Source organism: Amblyomma mixtum, chromosome 5 (genome assembly GCF_055824585.1).
Source record: "Amblyomma mixtum isolate Tamu chromosome 5, ASM5582458v1, whole genome shotgun sequence".
NCBI classification, from domain to species: domain Eukaryota; kingdom Metazoa; phylum Arthropoda; class Arachnida; order Ixodida; family Ixodidae; genus Amblyomma; species Amblyomma mixtum.
Genome location: NC_143016.1, coordinates 23,864,335 through 23,884,319, shown reverse-complemented (window position 1 = coordinate 23,884,319; position 19,985 = coordinate 23,864,335). Strand labels below are relative to the sequence as shown.

The 19,985-nt window shown below is 44.1% G+C and overlaps 1 protein-coding gene across 1 annotated transcript in view; it reads right to left on the bottom strand.

Annotated features, from left to right (window-relative positions):
* The window catches only part of LOC149341540 (zwei Ig domain protein zig-8-like), a 202,970-nt gene that overhangs the window by 38,674 nt on the left and 144,311 nt on the right, over positions 1 to 19,985 (bottom strand). The window contains exon 2 of the mRNA XM_089541988.1: positions 3,788 to 4,068. Within this exon, the coding sequence (XP_089398114.1) occupies positions 3,788 to 4,068 (281 nt within the window). The remainder of the gene's footprint in view (positions 1 to 3,787; positions 4,069 to 19,985) is intronic.

The following is a 19,985-nucleotide window of genomic DNA, read 5'->3' as shown; positions in this document are numbered from 1 at the left end:
GATGATGCATTACCTGCTGCATTATGAAGTAGCAGTTTTGAGTAGACATGTTTAAAACAACTTGCAATATAAGTTGCGAAGAATGCAACCAAAGTGCGTCGAGACAAGTAATGAAACTCTTAACTCGCGCTTTAGAAAAGCATAAAATAATTGAGAGACATAAATATTTTTTTTACAGAAAAATGGTGGCGCACAGCTGGCAAGCCGAATGTCGTAAAATCCACGTGCACGCAAGTACTACCTGACGCAGAAACTCAGAAGTGGCGTACGTTTTCTTAAATTTTTAACAACATCTTAAATGTACAGAACCTCACTTCCAAACCTCTCAGCTTGCTCAGTCCTTGCACTTTTTTATGTCTACCACCTACATATTTATCTGGACTCGACCGATCGCCATTAAGGTCGCACGTGCTCAGGTTGATTATGCCGCCTTCATTCCGTGAGAGGTCGCAAGGCTTGCAGAAATCAGAGCAATAACATCTTCTGGCTTTCGAGAGAGCCTTCTTTTTTTTCTGTCGTTCTTAAACACTGAAGCAAGTACATGAAAGAGAGAACGAGATTTTAATTCACTATTCTGATTTGCCTTTTTAGTCGCGGCTTTTCATGCTATGCGGAAAAGGAAGTTTGAAGATTAAATGAGCTTGTAAGTGACTCGCGTCCCCAACCCCCGTGTTCTGAGGCGCACGTGCCTCGAATGCAGAGGTGATCGATGAGGACGTCGCCCTTTGCAGCAGATCGATGCATTCCATACGCTGAGCTGTCAAAAAACGTAGAAAGGCAAACACAAGAAAACCGCAGTCGCGAGAAAAAAAAGACTTGAGAATAGAAACAGACCTCTTGAATTCTTTTTTTCTGCGCCTGGTGGCCTCGCTTGATATTTCTTTTTTTCTCGTTGGCTATCAGTGCTTCGAAAGGACACGGCGGGAGAGAGAGACGGATGTCAGGTCATTTTGTATGCATGCGTAATGAGATCACGCGTTATTTTCAAACGTGGTGGGAAGCGCCTAATATACGCGCTGTCACGCAGAGCACGCGCATTATTCTTTCTATCCTTCAATTTGTAAGTAACAGGGTCGGGTCCCTTTAAAGCGGCAGTAATCGATCGAATGTTCGCTTCACGTAGAGCGGTGCTGTTTCCTTCTTTGGCGGCAGTTATGTATTGCGTGCTATGCAGATCGTGCTAAATCATTCATGGTGTCGTAGACTACAGCACTTGCTCTACCGCACGTGTACATTTTTTCTGTTCCCCGAGTTCAGTTTTTTGCATGAACTGGCCGAGTTGGAAAACTAAGTAGTGAATTACACTGTTAAATGAAAATTGAATGCAAAAGAAATTAGACAATAACTTTATTTCTGGCAGCATGAAGGCAAAATTGTTCTTCATTAGACATCTTAAAAGTAGTAAAGAAAGTGAATACACAAGAAATAGGGCCAGAAATGAAGCCTCTTATGGCGAGTTCTGTAAACTGCTAGCGCTAGGCAAGGTCCGTTTGAAAAGTGAGCGAAAAAGATGACTGCATTAATTTCCAAACCACACTCTAACTTCGGTTTTGGCGATTGTAATGAGTGGATTTCAACATTAAAGCAACCTGGCTTACTTTTACCACTCTCAGCGACTTAATAATGCTTCGCGACAGTTCAAGATACGAGCAGTGAGCAGAATAATGCAGAAATTACTCTTCTAATGTGTGTGCATGTCTGCTGCCTCCCGTCTTGATCCCGACAGCGATAAATTAGTTACAAAGTGTCATACCAATAAACCAAGTTGAAGCGCTTCAAGCGTCGACTCAAAATTTACAAAAATCTCGCCACTTCTTGAAATAATCATCATCTGCTTTTTTATAAGCCCGGCTACGCCCACTGAGGGTAAAGGCCGCTATCATATTTCTCCAATTAACCCGGTCCTCTGGCAGCTGCGGTCATCCTATCCCTGCAAACTCCTTAATATCATCCGCCCACCTAATTTTCCACCGCCCCCTGCTATGCTTGCCATTCCTTGCAATCCATTACATTGCTCTTAAGGACCATCGGTCACCTTGCCTTCGAATTTCATGCCCTTGAAATGGAAGCACTCATTGTAACTTAGGCGGGCAGACGTTTATCGCCAATTTTCACGACCTCGAGAGGGAGCCTCAGCTGATTCATTGTGGAGGTTTTACTGAAGACTCATCAAGCGTTAAACGCGGGTAGAATCGCTCTAGTTTTAAAATTATCATGATAACTTCGAGCTTGTTTGTCGATAATGACAAACTTGCGTGAGCCAAGCAGTCTTTTCTTTCCGAGCGTGTAAAGGAACAAACACGAGACAGATAAATTCGCTACTTGGCGTTTGAAAACAGCCGGCGTGAAAGCAGAGCTGTAGGCAAACGGCGCGCTCATTGGAGCAAATTGAAATCAGAGACAGCGACAACGAAAACATTTGCAACACGGAAGAATAACAAAACTTGAAGCTCAATTATTCACACCTAATGCTACTTCTAATAAACACCGAGTGATTTTCAATTCCCCGTTCCGATGACCTTTCTGAATAGCCGGTGCTAGAACACTCATGCAGTGGCACTGCAGCTCTTCTATAATGTTAGCGTGCGCACATTCATGCAGCAGCGCTCATAACATATATTTTGTTGCGCTAGCACTATAACCCCCATCCGAGATCTCGCCTGATTGTCCGAAGCTTTTTCCTAAAGGTGCCCCTAAAAGGCAGGTGGCGCACCTAGGTCACGAGACCATGTGACATCATCACAGCCTGCCCACCGGACTGGGAGCAAACTGCACACTGCGGCTGGTGGTAGTTCCATTAATGATTGGTCGCGAGAGGTCGCTCAACAAAATAAAACTTGTTCTTAAAATACCCACATGTGGCAGTACCTGCCATCGAAGGACAGTGGAGCATCGTTACGCGCTGCACCACTGTGAGAGAAGTGGTATGAGGACTACGAGAGATCTATGAATGCTAATCAGAGAACGATCAACGCAGTATATATAGAGATTAACTCATTAACGCTATCCCGTCAACCTTTTGAGGTGTACTTAAGTCGGATTTCTCCCTCTGATTTTTGTCTCCAGTTTGCTTGACCTCGAAAACCCAGACTTGAACCGAAATCAAGGTGAAAATCGATGTGCTTGCGCATCTAATTTGCATTTGACCTAACCATGCTATATCAGCCACATTTTTTTTTTGCAGCGAAACTTGGACGTCTTACTGCACCGGCGAACCATACTAGTTCACGACGCCACCTAAGTGCAATGCCGATTTAATGAAAATAGTCAGTGGCAATTCATTTTCGTCAAAAAAGGTTCGGGTGCCAGAATAACTGTCATTGTTAACGTCTTGTATTGCTCGCCGACAGCCGAGACGGTTCTGTGAATCCCGTTTGACCTTGTGCTACTCTTGCGCTTCGCACCTAAACTTCTAGTCTAATGCAGTTAGGCAAGTCCTCCAATGTAGAGTACACTTCAGTTAAGAGAATTACTACTCATTTCCATCTACACGAGCTCAGTCATAGGGCTTTTCGCTATTGAAGAAAAATTCTCTACAAGAAGGAACAAAATTTTTCCTTCCTTGCTTAGCTTCTGAGAAAGCTGTATAGCTTTTTTTTGCATAAGTTTTGCTGTGCTCATGGTGATATTAATGAGAAATTGCTTTCTTCAAAAGCACCTCAACTCTATTCCTCACTTGCATGCGCATGGAAGTGCAAACAACAGAAAGCGCGGTTGCCTGCGGAGGACAAAGAGCGACCAAGACTGCTCGAATAGACAGCAGCAGAAAGAGGGGGTGTTCACCGACCGTTTTGTCGCCGAGGTTGTTGACGATGCAGTGCAGGTAGGCGGTCTGTCCCAGCTGCGACGTGACGTTGCGTGCCGTGCTGTTGTCGAACGATGGGAAGAGGCGACTCGTGGGAGGCCACAGCTCCTCGCCCACCCGGGCCTCGCTATCGTCCGCCACCGCCTTGCGCAGCCGGATGCTCTCGGCTGTGACGTCACCTTGGCCCTCGGTGGCAGCCAGGGCGTCGGTGGTCTTCCGGACGGCCGGCGTCAGCAGGGCTGACGTCAGAAGCCGAGATGAATCTGCGAGGCAGAAGGGCACCGGGTTGAAGAAAATCGCGTACCAGCTCCATTGAGTATACAGGTTCATTTCTGTGGGATACGGAACAACGGCCGAGAAAGATGGAGCAAAGACACCCATGAGCAGGAAGTCATTGACCACCAATCGATCAAATATGTTTTGACTATTACTGAAAAAATGACGAGTTTTAGTTTTCTTTCCAGGTATCTTTAGTTATATTCGCTGCATTTGCTGCTTAAAGAACATTTTCATGTGCCCTACCCCCCTGTAAGGTCGCATCAAAAATAATGTTTGTAATTTTCAGAAGAAAAAAAACCCTTATCTTGATTAATTGATTAATAACTTGGAAGGGAGACCAATCCTATGTTTTCCTACATAACCACTATTCGGGTCGATTCATTTTTGTAGAAGCTGGGGTAGTATTTGCTTGCCAATTTCATAACAGCTCGCCGCCATGTAATTAAGGGAGCGCTTGACCTTATCTTTCATTACGTCATCATCGGTGAAGCTCTTTTCATCCAGAGGTTTTTTTTTTTTAATTTTGAAAACTAGTGGCACCTAGTGGTAGCCCCTAAGTGTCAAGTCCCGATTATACGACTATATCTAAACGGCTGCAGTAGAGCGGTAGTTTGAGAAACGATGATGGAGTAAGCGTGGTCGTGGAGGATTTACGCCCTTGATTAACGGTCGTCTTCTTCAATTTTTAATCATTTCTCTGAGTTCTTTAACTGTCTCACAATAACTGTTAGAGTTTATCGTGATCCCAGGAGCAAGAAGTCGACCAATAATACTCCCTTTAGATCCCAAAACACAGTTACCAGTTACCATGACTATGGCGAGAGGCAGTGTTCGCTCGAATTTTCTAGACTTGGGCGAGCAGGAATGCCGCCACTCAGGTCATTTATATTTTCTATCAGGTGTGAAGTGGAATGGCCGGATATTGTCACCCATAATGTAATCCAAAAAGTTGTTCGTTTTGTCGATATAGCACCGAAGAAATTCGCGGAAAGACTCAACGTGTTGCCGTGGGTAGTCTGCTGCGAGCATTCGCGAGACCCACCGTGCGCACACCTTCCAATATTCCAATTTTCGTGTCAAAATCCTACGAATGGTGCTTCGAAAAACCTCTGGAACCAAGATGTAGAGATAATCGCTTGTGCCCATTCTATCTTACCGCATCATTTCTTCAACCTTCGTGACTATATTGGCAGACATTGACAGTCTCCCTCTTCTTTCTTCGTCGTGAATTCCATTTCGACCAGATGTGAACTCCCTACATGGCTTGCGGAAGATTTTGACAACAGCGCGCGATTCTCCATACACTTCAGTAAACTGGCGATTAACTTCGATAGATGGAAAGTATTTTGCTTTCAGAAACCGAATAACTGCGCAAACTTCGCATCTGGCGGTATACGACAGGCGGGAGCTTCATTACTGCCAATACTGCCAATACTGACCATCCCAACTGGCTGAGCAATATCTTACTTGGGAGAGTAGAAAGAATGAACACAGCACTGTGGCGACCAGTAACGTGAATAGTTATCTTGCGGCCTCAATGCTTTGGAGACCGTACTGTTAGGATTACCCTGTCTTTCGTTTGTGAAGCCCTAGAGTTACGCAAACAAATAAATATGTACATATATTCTGATTACTTTTTTGCAAGAGTGGCTGCTATTGTTTTGGAGTGTTTAGAGGTTCCCAGGTGTCAAACACCCGCTAGTAGGAAAGAGGGGGATTGTGCAGTCCAACACAAATTTGCAGAATTTAGAACAATAGAGGAGCTACATATCTCGAAGAAGGTGATCAAGAAGTGAAATCTCAAAGCACTTACTCATAGTTAAGAACGGTTTCTGAACAGCTATTTGCTTGACTGATTGTTGGCTTTCATGATTGAGAAGCGCATGATTTCGGGCTAATCTCGAGACGCTACCAAACGCGAAGTTATGCGGGTTCAGCATGCTTTGATTGTCTGGCGTGAGGCGTGCAGTTTGTGCGACGCTTCTACAGGTTTTCCCACTGAATTTAATCCTAGTGCCAGCAGAAATAATCTGAGCGCCGACAGATATAATCTGCCTGCTATGTAATTTAATCTCAGTGTCATGCACTTAATCTAAGCGCCAGCGTTTTTAATCCAAGCGCCAACTCGAACAAATCCAGCGCCAACCAATTTAATTCCAGTGCCAACGAAAATATTACAAGCGCCAGCTGTTTTAATCCAGGTGCCAACCAATTTAATCCGCATGCGAATAAATGCGAACAGAGAATAAATAAAGCGAAGTTAAGATAATTTCTGAGACCATGCAAGCCTGTGAGTCACATTCTCATGCACTATTTCGTTTTCTTCGCATACCTTGAAACATCAAAGAGCCATTAGCAGCTGTTAAACCTCAGTATTTTATGCAACTCTTGAGGCTTGTGACTGTCGTGTATTAATTAGTTGGGTAAGCACTGCTGATTATGGGTTGTCTTATGCGCTGAATCTGCATGCTAGTTACAATTCCGGCCTTTATACTGTTTTCATGCAACCGGTGCAGAATTTTTTCGGGAGGCTGTGATAAAGATTCAACACCACTAGCAGAAACAAAGGTAGCAGTGTAATGCAGAGTTCTTCTAGGTGGGACGAGTCACAGAACCGGAGGAACGGAGAACGGAAAGTGAGAGAAGCTACACCGGAGCTTACAGCCTAGGTCAAGAATAGCTACTGGCGGCTGCCTTATAGCGGTGTTAACAATCTAGGTTTATAAAAGCACAGAGGGGGCCGTCTTTGAAATGCAGTTTTATTTTCTGTAGGACATTAGGTGGCGCAAAGTGTGATCTCACATTTTACATGCCATCTTCACGCAAAGCTGCTGGTGTAAAAGAAAAGTTATGGCGGTCGAAAGCAGCGCATTCTACTCGCTGTACTTGCTGCATACAGTGTGGAGCAGCGTCGAGCAATAAACTGCGCCGATGCTCCCTTTTTGTCAGTCCGGGCGGAGTGGTGAGCGCCAAGTCTCTCCGCTCGCTGAGGAAAGCTTTGACTTCAGACTTGAACTTCGAAAACACTTCCTCTATAGGGTTAAAAAATGGGTTGTAAGGAGGCAACCTCTTGATTGAGTGCAGCTGACTGGCCAGGATTGCCTGTTCCGCTTGGCTGTGAGCGGGAGCATTATCAAAAATAAAAACGGCTTCTGAACCAGGCTCTTCACTTTCGACACGGGCTGATATATCGCTCAAAAATTCGTTAAACACGACCCAGTGAACCTTGTCGACAGCCGTCCAATGTATGACACCATTTGCTGACATACAGGCGATAATGTTAAGGTTTGCGCCTCTGGTGCCAGTCGTCGTCTGCACCGCAGGTTGCCCCTTAATCGCACGGCCGAAGCTCCTTGAACACCATATGTTATAGTTGGTCTCATCAACGTAAAACCTGCACAAGCGGGGTCCTTCACACTGCAGCCACTGCGCATATGTTTTGCGGGTGCGTTTCACGTCATCTCTGTTGCGGTCGATCGGCCTCTGAGTCACCAACTTCATAGAGTAGCCGTGCGCATCCAGTAGGCGATCGATGCTACTTGTGCTGATGGCAATTCCGGGCAATTCTTCTTCCGCCGCCTGCTTTATTTGCTTTAGAGTGAAAGCAGGGTTGTTGTCCATAATAATTTTGAGAGCCGCTACAACCTCATTTCCGAATTTCTTCGACGTTCCGCCTTTCTTCAACACCTCTCTATCGGTAGCTGCAATTGATCTTGCTGTCTTTAAATTGATGCCCAGCGTGTCTGCCATTTTTTTTCACATCTCCTCCGCGCCTTGACACATCGAGAATTATGGCCCTGTCATGTTCAGAGACTTTGCTGTTCTTTCTTCTTGGTGCATCTGGGAGCTTGAATGGCGGTCCTCGTTTTCGGTGTCCAATTAGGACCTAAGAGCACGGCTCATCGGCTTCCATGGAAGAAAATACTGCGCGTTAATGTCCATGCGAGATGTAAGAAAAGTGGTACACTATCACCTGCTTATAGTATACGAGTGCGTACCACCACCGTCCGGCTCTACTCCGTTGTGCAAATGTAGCCACAATGCGGCACACACAAAGCCGTCTGCTTTGAAACTTCCTTTTCTTCTGTGTTTTTAACAATGCTTTTTTACGTGCCTGAGAAATAAATCTTATTTCTTGAAAAAGCAAGTTCACAGATTTCTATAACGAGTGCACATATCTATGTCTTTTTCTGTTGTCCTAGCATATTTTGCAAAAGCAGACGACAATCCACAAGAAATGGAGGCGCAAAACTTGCCTTTTGCTTTGGAACTTTCCATCATTGGCTGTGTACCTTTTTTTCACACGAAACTACGTAGGGCTAATCTAAAGTACGGTTTATTAACACTTTCTTTGACTATCTGACAAAATAATCGCATCTTTTATTGAAGACAGTGGATTCAATGTTACATTATAAACAGTGTGTGCATTTGTGCCCTCCTCCGTTCTATGGTCGTAATAAAGAGCCAGTAAGCCATAGCACTGAGCCCCTGTGCAGCTTTTTAATGCTGATATTGTGCGCTTTAAAACACTTGTATCAAAGTAGTGTTGGTTATAATGTTGATGAAAGCTATGCAATATGTGGGCACTTCGCTTAGGCATCGCATGGTTTGAAAAATTACCTAATCTTTATTCCTGGTATTCGTGTTCTATGCTTTGGAGTCTTCTACAGCATTCGTTTTTCGAGTGTGGATTAAATTGGTTGGCACCTGGATTAAAACAGCTGGCGCACGTATTATTTGCGTTGGCATTGGGATTAAATTGGTTGGCGCTCGCATTGTTTGAGTTGGCGCTTGGATTAAATACGCTGGCGCGTGGATTAAATGTTTTGCACTCAGATTAAATTCATGGCACGCAGATTATATCAGTCAGCGCGTAGATTATTTCCACTGGCACTAGGATCAAATTCAGTAAGAAAACCTGTAGTATTAAGTAATACCGCGAGATGCCCATAGAACCAATACATGCGCTATAAATGCCGAATCTTTGCAGTTTCAAAAAATAAGAAAGAAAAGGAAATGAAGCAAGGCGGGCAGATAGCTGAGGGAGGCGAAAAGAACAGTAATGATGCACTGAGATTCCCTTTCATGTACAGAGACTGATGATATGAAAACGCTCAAAAGGAGAAATAAATAACACTGACAGTTCAGACCACGTAGCGCAGAAATAATTGTAAACTGAAGTTGCCCTGTTACCTTCATAGGCGAACCTAAGGCGATGTCAAAGCGTGAATCGATCGATAAAGTGAACGTACTGCTGTAGTAGCCGTTTTGTACACCTTTGTTTCCACCACACGTCCAGCATGGATTCATCTTTTTTTTTTATTACTATTGTGCTATTCTCTTGGCTCCGTCCGGTTACTGTAAAGCAAAAAAAAAAAGAACCCTTTTCTCACAGCGGCGACGCTTTGTAGAGAGTGTTGCCAACCCTTTCACGCCTATCTGCACCCTCATGGCAGCAGTTATTGATCGCAGTGGCCTCCGTCGCCTTGACGTGTCACATCCAGGCACACGCGGCGAGAAAGCGCGGTCTGGGTTACAAGAGCGATTAACTCGGCGGATGCCTCGCGATGTTGGCCCGCCGGCGTCTTTGAACGCGGCGCGCATGATGGAGATGCCTGCAGTGTAGAGCGGAGAGAAATGCATTGACCCCTTCCAGATTATATGACCCGTTCCTGCCAATAAAGAGGTCTAGTTACTCACGCTTTGATTGCAAGCACGAATGACTTTGCTTCCAGAAACCAGCACAAAAAAAAGAGAAAAAAGTTGAACACGGTGTAGTTTTAATTGTTCCTTCTGTTTGGAGTTCCCAGAGCAATCCTGCTGCAGGCAACCTATGTGAGTCCTCTGCTGGTTAATAAGTCCTCTGCTGTCTAGTACGCCCCGGTAAAGTGGTCCTGGTTTTCTGAGAACCGATATTTCTGCACTGGACTCGAAACTCGAGTATTATGCATACCATCTAGCACTGGATTTTGTTGTTAGAAATATAAGGGTTGCTCGACCCCTAAACCAACTCCAAGTTATGCCACAACTCAAACCATAGATACTCCGGGCGGACTTCATGTCGTTGTCACAGTTTAATATACTTGACTACACACATAATATAACAGAGCAGATAACAGTTAATGAATTATACTTTCTCAGAAGGCCAATGAAGTGATAATTCAAGCTCTGTGCAGGGCATAATTTACAGAAGCGGGCACTAAACATCTCAGTACATGGATAAAATTTAAGGGCATGCTGTAGATCACGTATATTAAGGTACACTGAACGCTTGTACAGTGTCGCGATCATTCAACCCGAAAGCAGGCAGGGAAAACGAGCAAATGCGGAATCAACATAATGAAGAAAAAAATTTATTTGACAGATTTCATAAGAGAGCACAAGTATCCCTTAAACCTCATGATATCGAGAAATAAGTTTGCAAGCCCTGAGCACAAAATTTTCAATCCACATCTCATCCAGTGTTGTATAAGCTTATCTTTTTATTGATTGTCCTTATACACGCACTGTTCACTAGAATGCTTAGGTACCGTAGCGTAAGTCTACTCAGGAAAGTGGTTCTTTCGCTATGCTTCAGTGGACTCCTTTGATCCTCAGGCACGGCTCCTTTGATGCAGTTTTAAGTGTTAGTGTTAAAGCACAGCCTTCAACAATATTACCACGGCGCCAACTTTAGGTGCATACTTTACTAAACTTCGTGAAGTTTATTCCAAGAATTCAATTTCCTTTCAAGGACGTAAGACCTAAACAGCAATATATTTAACGTGAAGTTTTTGGAAATCTTCTCCTCTGTTTTAATCAGCCTAAAACATCTTAACTTTTCAGTATGTCATACCTCTTTCCAGTAGAAGGCTCCGGTGAACAAGTTGTCAACTAAACGATTTAAATTGTTATAAAAAGGACGCTCTTTAGCACAATGGCATTATGTATCCCTTATTCCAGCGTGCTCTTCTCAACATCTTTTAATGACCTAGTTTCTTTAAAACTCGGTAGGGCGCGAAATACCGCATAGCTGCGTCGCACGGGTATCGCTACATTTCACCAACGGTTCCGGCTGAAAACAAATACAATATAGACATTACGAACACAGAAGCGGCGGAGTGCGCGGTCTGGCGGATATTCCATTTCTCGCTTAAGCTCAAAGCTAAGCGCGGTGGAAATGAGGTTCGCGAGGCCGCAGTAAATCAGAGGATGATCGTTCGCGAAATCCTATTCACGGAAGCCATAACGCGACAGCAAAGCCGGGCTGCCAAGGCTACGACACGTGCGAAGCGAATCGCTCCCAACAGCGTGTGAGACCGCACCAGCGCCTCCGAACGGAGAATTGGAAAGGCAGGAACGAGGGACAAAAAAGTGTGCAGCAGCTAATGAAATCTTCCGGCGAAAGTTCTGACTTGTCTTTTTGTAGTCTATTGCAAAAAATTGGGCCAACCTTAAGTACCGGTTTGGGGTAACTTCTTATGCTGTTAAAGTTTATGGCGTCTGTTTCCGCTGTATTACTTTTTTCAAGGTATATCTCAGCAGCTGGCGTTCGACTTTTGCCACCGGATAATGGCTGGCGGCAACTTAAAAAAATTTCAAATACTGCTAGCGCCATTTTCTTCACCACCATTCTTGAATTGCACGCGGTAGCTTTGACGCTATTACCAGTGGATAATAAAGCTTATTAATTAAACGCACCTAAGAGTGCAACAGTGTGGACCATGAGGCATGCAGGAGTATGAAGCTGCGGATTAACTGCGGCCACCTGGGCATACTTAACGTGCGTAAACAGATCGTGAAATGGATAAATAGACCGAGAGGAGTAGGTGAGCTTTTTTAATTTGAATACTTCCTATTCACCGAAAAATGAAACCCGCTGGAAAACACAACTGATGCGACAGCGATGCAAGCAATAGCGACAGCCTCTGAGGTATCTCCGCGTTTAATTTCACTGAGCCGATCTTTAATCTGGACCGCGTTGTTCACCGCACCCTCCACAGTGATGCGCCCAGACGCGCTAATCCTGAGCGCCAGCGAACGAATAGTGACGCCCGCTGCGCTAAATAATTAGTCAAGTCATGTACTTCACCGCGTCTGAGCTTCCATGAATCTAGGGTTTTAGCAAGCGGACCGCACGACGTACTGTATAATCTATAAGAGACTCCAAGCTCAGCTGGAGCTTGGTTGTATGCTTGATTTTGTCAGAATGATTCAACAGTAGCTCTAAGAGCCAACAAATTTCTCTTCCCATCTTTACGTCTTATTGGCGTGAAAACGTGCATCGGCAGTGGTAGGCTGTTTTCTGTCAGCAAGACTGCCGAACAAATGGTCTGCCCCTGGTCGTTGCACAAGAGCGACAATACATAATGGATTTCGAGCGTGTCGTGAGACCACTTCTGGCCGAGCATGTTGGTTCAGACTGACGCCAGAGGCGAAAAAAATAATTGGTTGGCAATTTAGCATTGCCAGGCAGGAAATATTGTGCGAAAACACAGTTTCCTGCAGCTGGTCACCTCAGCCAAGTACCTGAGAGTGAGATTGAGGTTTCCACTGACGCAGGAAGCCACTTATGCGCGTCTTCAACTTTTTAATTGTCCATGCCAATTTACCCAATGTACGCCGGCGGCCTATGCTCCGGCGTCGCATTGCTCTAGTGCCGTGATTCTGCGAAGACTTTGTCCAAGACAACGCATGCAGCGCACATCGCACTCCAATTACCCGTGGTAGTTCTGTGGAGTGGGGAGCCCTCCTTTTTTCGGGTTCTTCTATGTTTTGTCATTACACCATGCGTGGACCGGGATACATTTTCTTGTTTTTTAGACCCAATATAATCTATGTCATTACCGCCTCCCGTTGTGCCGAACGGAGATGCGGGCAGGAGGACACTTTTCTTTCTTTTTCCCGCCCTTTGTAATTCATGTAATTACTGCCACATTGCTCAAAGCGTGAATATTAGTCTGACAGTAGTACAAGATGGCGAAAAAGATGTTGCACAATGCACAGCGCAAGAGTGTGTTGTAGCTTAACATGAGGTACACGAGTTGAATTATTTCGCCCAGTAAACAGCAAATTTCAAGTACTTTGGAGCCGAACCACATGATGAAGAATGGAATATATATGCACATTAGATGTACTTACTGATAACTTTAGAACAGGTGCATCATATAGCCAGCGGGCGAGGCCCTTTTCCACAGCCATCGGCAAGAGAAATTTTCTAGCCGTATGGCTGCGCTCGGGTGGATGTCAATGAGTAATTACTCCCTTATTACAAATCTACACCACCTAGGGGGATTCCCCTAAACATTTCACCAAGAGAAATTTTGTGCATGCATGGTGTACGAAATATGAAAGTGTATGAGGCGGCGACTTACTGTGTTTCTTGCTGAGCATTCTCGTGGCTTAGATATATAACATTGGCAGCAGTTCACTCTAGGCTGCAGTTAATTATTATTGACGCATTGCCACAGGCAGTGCAGTATGAGCGCGTTAAATATTTTCAGCAGTTTTCCAGAAAATACAGGGCCATTCTATCTCATTCGTCTGAAGTGTGGCGCTAAGCCACCTTCTATTTTTCTGTACAAAAATTATGGTAATTGAGGGTGTTGAGAATATTACTCTCCCTCAATATTTGTGGTGGAAATTTTTTTTAATCCATTAAGCAGCTCTTAAAATATGAGAGTCTTGACGCGGTAATGCACAGGAGAATTTTTTTTTCAGAAACGTATGTTACGCGCACTGCTAGGATTACTATTTTTCCTACATCTATACCCGTTCTTTCACACTGCAGGATCAGCCACTGAAGAACATTCGGTTTGTGTTATTTTGCATAATTGTTCCGATGTCTAAAAAATTTCACTATTTTGAAAAAATGTAATCTCTTTTCGGGCTGATGAAACGATTTCGTATAACTGGTAAAACGATCTGCCTCGAGGGAAAAACAAATTTCAGTCATGAGCTGCACATAAGGTACAGGGTCGTCCAAAAGTTCCCAGGCCACAGGGTCTGCTTTAGAGCGCTATAGTTGGGCAGCTACGACACCCCTGGAGCCAAAAATCTCTGAAGAGGATAGTAGAAGTACTATTCTCACCTCTGAGAACCTTGATGTCTTTGATGCTATCGTAAGTGGCAGTATACGCCGCTTGAAAGCAGACCCTGTGGCCTGGAAACTTTTGACGGATACTGTACATTCGTCAAGTTTGGCTGCAGATTATGTGCGCTGGCGTTGCACGTAAAAATATCGATCATCACTCAATTGACAGTCCAATTAATTGTTTTTAAGCCTATGCAGTTTGCTCGAACTAATTCTTGTTTTAAGGACGGAAATATTTTTTGAAATTAAGCAATCGCTGCGAAGTATAGGACTCCGCACGCGCACTTCAACGCATATGTAGGCGGTGCGATGGTGCTGCAATTCGAATGATCATTCTGTAATTCCCCAAAAATGCCTTGTGGCTTGACATGAAAATTAAATTTTGCCAGCTGTGAGGGCTGCTTTCCAAAGCAGCCCACACAGTTAACGAATATTAATTCAATTCTCAGGTCCAATAAGAACCGGAGTAGCGGGATAACGAATGGAAGTGGAGTGTTGCCCCTGGATGAGGAAGAGCCACCGTCAGTGAATCCATGGCCTTGCGGGCGACTATAGAGTAACAACGAAAGTAAGCTAGCAAATGAAAAAAGCTCCGGAAGTTGTCAACAATGGTATGCCAGGGAACATGAGTGGACCGTTAGGTAGCGGTGCAGAAGCGGAAGCTTTTCACTTCTGACCTAGAATGTCTACTGAACTAAGGCCGCATTATTAGCTTTCCCATGCAGCCAGCCCACATAATGTTATCTTTGTTCCGATATAAATTTTGACGGAAATAACTAAGCACCTCTTAAAGCGCCATGCGCACAAAAGAGACTTAAATTATACAATGAAATTCTTGGCAAATCGGCATGATTTTTGTTTCCTGGGTAACACTAGCTAAAAAACGGATAGAGGCATGAGTGCCTAACAGGCTTCATTAAACTCAATTTTAGTACTATCAAATCAGCTCGAACAGGCGTGTCGCCAGGATCAGAATAGAGGCTTCACTTTTTTTTCAAACACATGTATTAGTGATATAACGTTCGTGTTTCCCCGCAGGTATCAATAGCTTATTATGCAGAAGATATCATTGTGTACGCAAAGATATGTTCTTTAACCCTCCTAAGTTATGTTTCTCTGAAAGCCCATAAGAACTTACCAACCATTTAGAAAAAATTGGCAGTGGTTTAGCTCTGGTTAAACCTGGAGGATTGCGAAAGCAGCGAGGAGAGAGAGACAGGTGATGGAGAGCGCGCTGCAGCGGCGGCGGCACCTCTGAGTCACCCGCGCAGCGACGGCGGCGGCGCGCCAGCTGTGTGCCGTGTGACGTCACTGCTCCTCGCGCATGCGTAGTATGGCCTTTTGTCAGCTCAGCGAAATTGCTCGGGGATTCATGTAGTGTTGCTTTCGCAACAAAAATTAGCCTCTGGTGTGACGAGTGGCAAATGTAAATGAATGCACCAAAACATTTTTAATACGTATGAAGGGCAAAAAATATACTTTGATTTTCTCCCATATTATCAACGATGCAGAAGTAACTAGAGTTGACGAGCTTAAACACCCAAGGATTCATCTTAGAATAGACAATACGGTCAGCGCACGCTGCCCTAGTTTGCAGTAATGCTATTCGGACGCTTTGGTAATTGTGACGAAAACTTTAATGTGCCAGTCCGGACGTAAAATTATATGCTTGCGAAATGACTCTACTTCCAGCGCTTACTTATGCCATTCAGATATGGGAGGGCTGCACTTATAAAGCCTATTAGCATGTACGCTGCTCAAAATAAGGCATTAATGCTTAATTTTAAATCTTAAACTTAAACCCAGTCAATGTCACAACTTTGCAGCAGGGCTGGGCTCACGACCGTGAAGCAGGAAAGGCAGCATAACTGGCTCATAATCTGTTTTTTTTTTAACGCGTTGACCTTTCGTTATAAGGTAATATGGACAAAGACACCAAACCGTATCATCTTGCTGGCGCTGGAACAATGCATTCCAAGCCAATAACATCACTAGAAGTTTGAACAGGTCCCTTAGAACATTCTTTTCTGGTTAGAACCTTAAATGAAAGGAATAAATTACCAATAAGACTTCTAGTTTTTCTTAGTTCACCAATTATGAAAAAGCCTTCTCCAAATATTTGTAATTGCCTGGAAATGTGCTTCCAGCCCATTCCACACATGTGTTTCTGAACCCTTGTTAAGGTTTGTAGTTTCTCGGTTGCAACTGCCTCAGTCACTATATACTTCCTAATTGTTGAGTAATTATGTGCCCCTTGCCTGATACAAATATTTATTGTGCTTTCATCACCCTGGCCGCAGGATAATTAAAGTTTTCAAGGAAAACGAGTTTTTTTTCAAGTTGTGATATACTCCCCTTTTTTGATCCGGAATGTCATGCATAGAATAGTTTTATTGGCTGCAAATGTCTATGTATAGGTGCATATGTTGTATTTTGTGTTGTTTTGATAAACGCACCTCTTGTCTTGGCATATTCTGGCAGCATAAATAAATAAAAACAATAAAATTACAGAGCTAAAAGCGTAACGCAATTACATTTGTCATTTCTTCAATGTTAGCCTTATTGTTGAAATGCTTTGCCCGCACTGAACAAAGCGCCCGATAGTCCGAATGTTTACGACAGGACTGCGTGTTCTGAACATCCGCCGCACGGTAGCGCTCCGGTGCGGGTTGGGACAAGGCTTGCCCGAGATTCCACACCCGCTGCCCCACTCAGCGCGCCCGACCGGACGCAATTTCATGTTCTTCGCGGATATTTGTAATATTTGTAGATATTTAAAAGAAGCTTTAAATCTCAAACAATATTTGCAATAATTAACGAGGCTTGTCGTTTCTTTATGACGCTCATACAGTTTTCAATTAAAACGTTTTACATGCATTTTCAGCTCTTTCAGGAGCAATAGGTTTTTGCAAAATACTGATTCTACAGAAATGCTTCTTCCTGTATGCAACCCACAGTAGGACTGCTTTCTTTTATTAAAACATCGACTGCAGATACAAAGAACAAGACAAGGAAGGTATTTGGGCGATTAACCTTTTGAAGTCTTGGCTGAAGTGGACAAGCATTGTTTTGAGTAACTATACATTGGGCAAAGTGACTAACAAAAGAGGCCCAAAAACGGAGCATACTCCAATTTCGTTGGTAATTTCATTCGGTTTTTTTTTTGTAATTAAAGGAAACGTTGTTCACCTGTGGAAAGCTGAAATTCGCCGAGTTATCATCAAACCTCGACGAAAAGTCGCTCATTAGTTTTTAAAACATGCTATGCGTAACCACAGAGCGGAAAGCATGATTTTGACGGGAACTATTTTACAAGAAAAAATAACAAAAACTAAAGTTCTTTGTCGGGTGCGACAGCTTAATGGGCTTCGCATTTTCTCGCTCCTCAACTTTGCCGCAGATTGCACGCCTTCGCATTTAATACAGACACTCACAAATAAATTCACCTGACGCAATAACTGTTTTCGATTGCAGGTTCAGCTAACCTCCTGACATTATGCGAAGGCTGTTGAGGGCATTCTGAATTTTGTGCTTTATTCGTCATAAAGCAACTACCGAGCTATTCGTTCCCAAAGTGTCGCAGCCTAGTCAAAGCTTTCTATCATCTGCAGAGGGTAACAACTTAACGAAAGCTTAAGTACTGAAGACAGGGAAGCGAGCCGCAAACGCAGCGGACTTAATAACTTACCGGGCTAGTTCCTGATCAGAAGCTCGACCTCGCACCAAACAGATACTTCTCTCAGTGTCGGTTTTTGCTCGCGCCACTAGAGTCGACCATCGCGTGTGATCATTCCTCCCCCTACTCCCCCTCCCATTAATTAGGCCTCCGACCCATCCTGATTCGAATACCGGCATTCAATCAATCAATATTTAAGCGTCTCCTGGTCACGCGGGCAAATTCATCAGTGCTAGACAATGGCCTTACTGGTATCCTGCTTAACAAGAAGCATTTGTGTGAATCATGCTCACCGTGGCATTGTTATTTCTTTTTTTAGGGCTCTTAATAATTTAGTTTTCAACTGTCGTCCTTGTTTACGATAACTTCGTATTAGTTTTACACTAAAGCTTGTTGACACTGAGCTGTTGTATTTTCTAAGTTCTGAATTCATTCGTTTGAAACAGACACCATGCGTATGCCCTAGTCTTCAAATAAGAACAGAGAAAAATTGAAAAATTGAAAAATAAAGACAAAATGAGCATAAATTTCCATCCTAAGCAGTTCTACTAATTGTCATTTGGCGACAGCGGTCCTGCTATTAGTATCTGTGCTGCTAGAATGGCAACGATTATGATGATGATGATAACTATAATGATAATTTATACAAGCTGAGTTATTCAATAAGTCAGGCAAAAACATGAAAATTTTCTACATAACTGTGCTGTAAAAACATAGCTAAAAGGAAGGAACGACGTTTTTTTTCTACAGTATTCCTGCTTCCTACACGGACGCAAATTTCCATAAGTCGAGTCAACGATTATCCCACCTAAGCGCTTTACCCGACGAAAAAAACATCCATGAAAACGAGAGAAAAAAACAAAAAAAAAACTGTAAGAGTGAAACGCAATCGCACATAACTTATTTACTAATCACTAGCTAAAAGGCTTGAGAGCCCAGAAAGTTGTATTTTGATTTCGAAGTTTTTCTTTTCGTTTTCTTTAAAACTTCATACGGGATATTTTCAGCCATTCTTTTCATGTAGCACAGCAAAACAGTCTCACTAAAGGCAAGAATATGTCATGAACTGTCATATTAATTCAAAGTTCAAGGCATTGTCATCAATTCTTCTAACGCATGCAGTTCAGTATGCGGTAAGCCTTTTTACCGCAATGATGACTTACTGACTATTGAACGTTTAATTTCCTAGCGCCTTCATCATACCTTAAATCCACTGTAGCCACATGTTCACAAATAAAGAAAACTGAGACTATAAAAAAAAAAGATACCCGAAAAACCGACGCAGGCAGCGCCTGACGATTTCCACGCCACAAAGAGGCGAGATTTGTTGGCACCGACGTCCACATTGCGTAATCAATACTTCAGGGCTGGCATTTCTCCACCACCCAATGCGAGACCACGATGAAGGCACGCAGCCGGGCTCGCATCGACATTCCCATCGCCATTGTCATCGTCATTGTCATGTGCGTGTTCCACAGCGTGCTTTGCAGAGGGGAATGTGTGGCAAGAGACAAAAAAGAAAGGAAAAAGAGACAAGGGATCGGAGACTGCAGAGGAAGCGCGGGGACGCACACACAAATAGGGAAACAAGGCGAAAGCTCGGCCTAGTCAGGAGTGAATACACCGAGTCCAGGAGCTGTCCCCGACGCGCGAGGGGAAGAAAGCAGCCACGTGGGTTAGGGCAAGTCCTTACAGAGGTTATGTGGTTTCGCCATCCCTTGCCTTCCCTCTCCGGAGGCACCATGGCTGCTGCCGCGTGATGTGCTGTGTCCCAAACAATGAAAGAGCAGAATGGAGGGGAGACTGCGGGCGGATAGGGACCGGAAAGGAAAGAAAAAAGGGGAAAAAAGGAAGCGAGTTGGGCAAAGCCTCGGATCATTGATACGGCTCGGTCGGATTCGGGATATCGAGGCGGCGGGCTAGACAGCCAGTGTCGCCTGCATCGGAACGCTTTGTTCCGCGCTATGCATCGATCACTAGTCGATGTCTCGCTGCGCGCGCGCTCGCGCCATCTTTGTTTGTTTGTCGGTTGTGTGGGATCGTCTGCGGGCGTCGCCGGGTCGATTGTCTGTGCGTTTCTTCGCTCCGGCGAGCGCTGTGCTGTCATGTTTGACAAAGCCGGGGGACGACACGAAGCCGGATGGAATTTTCTG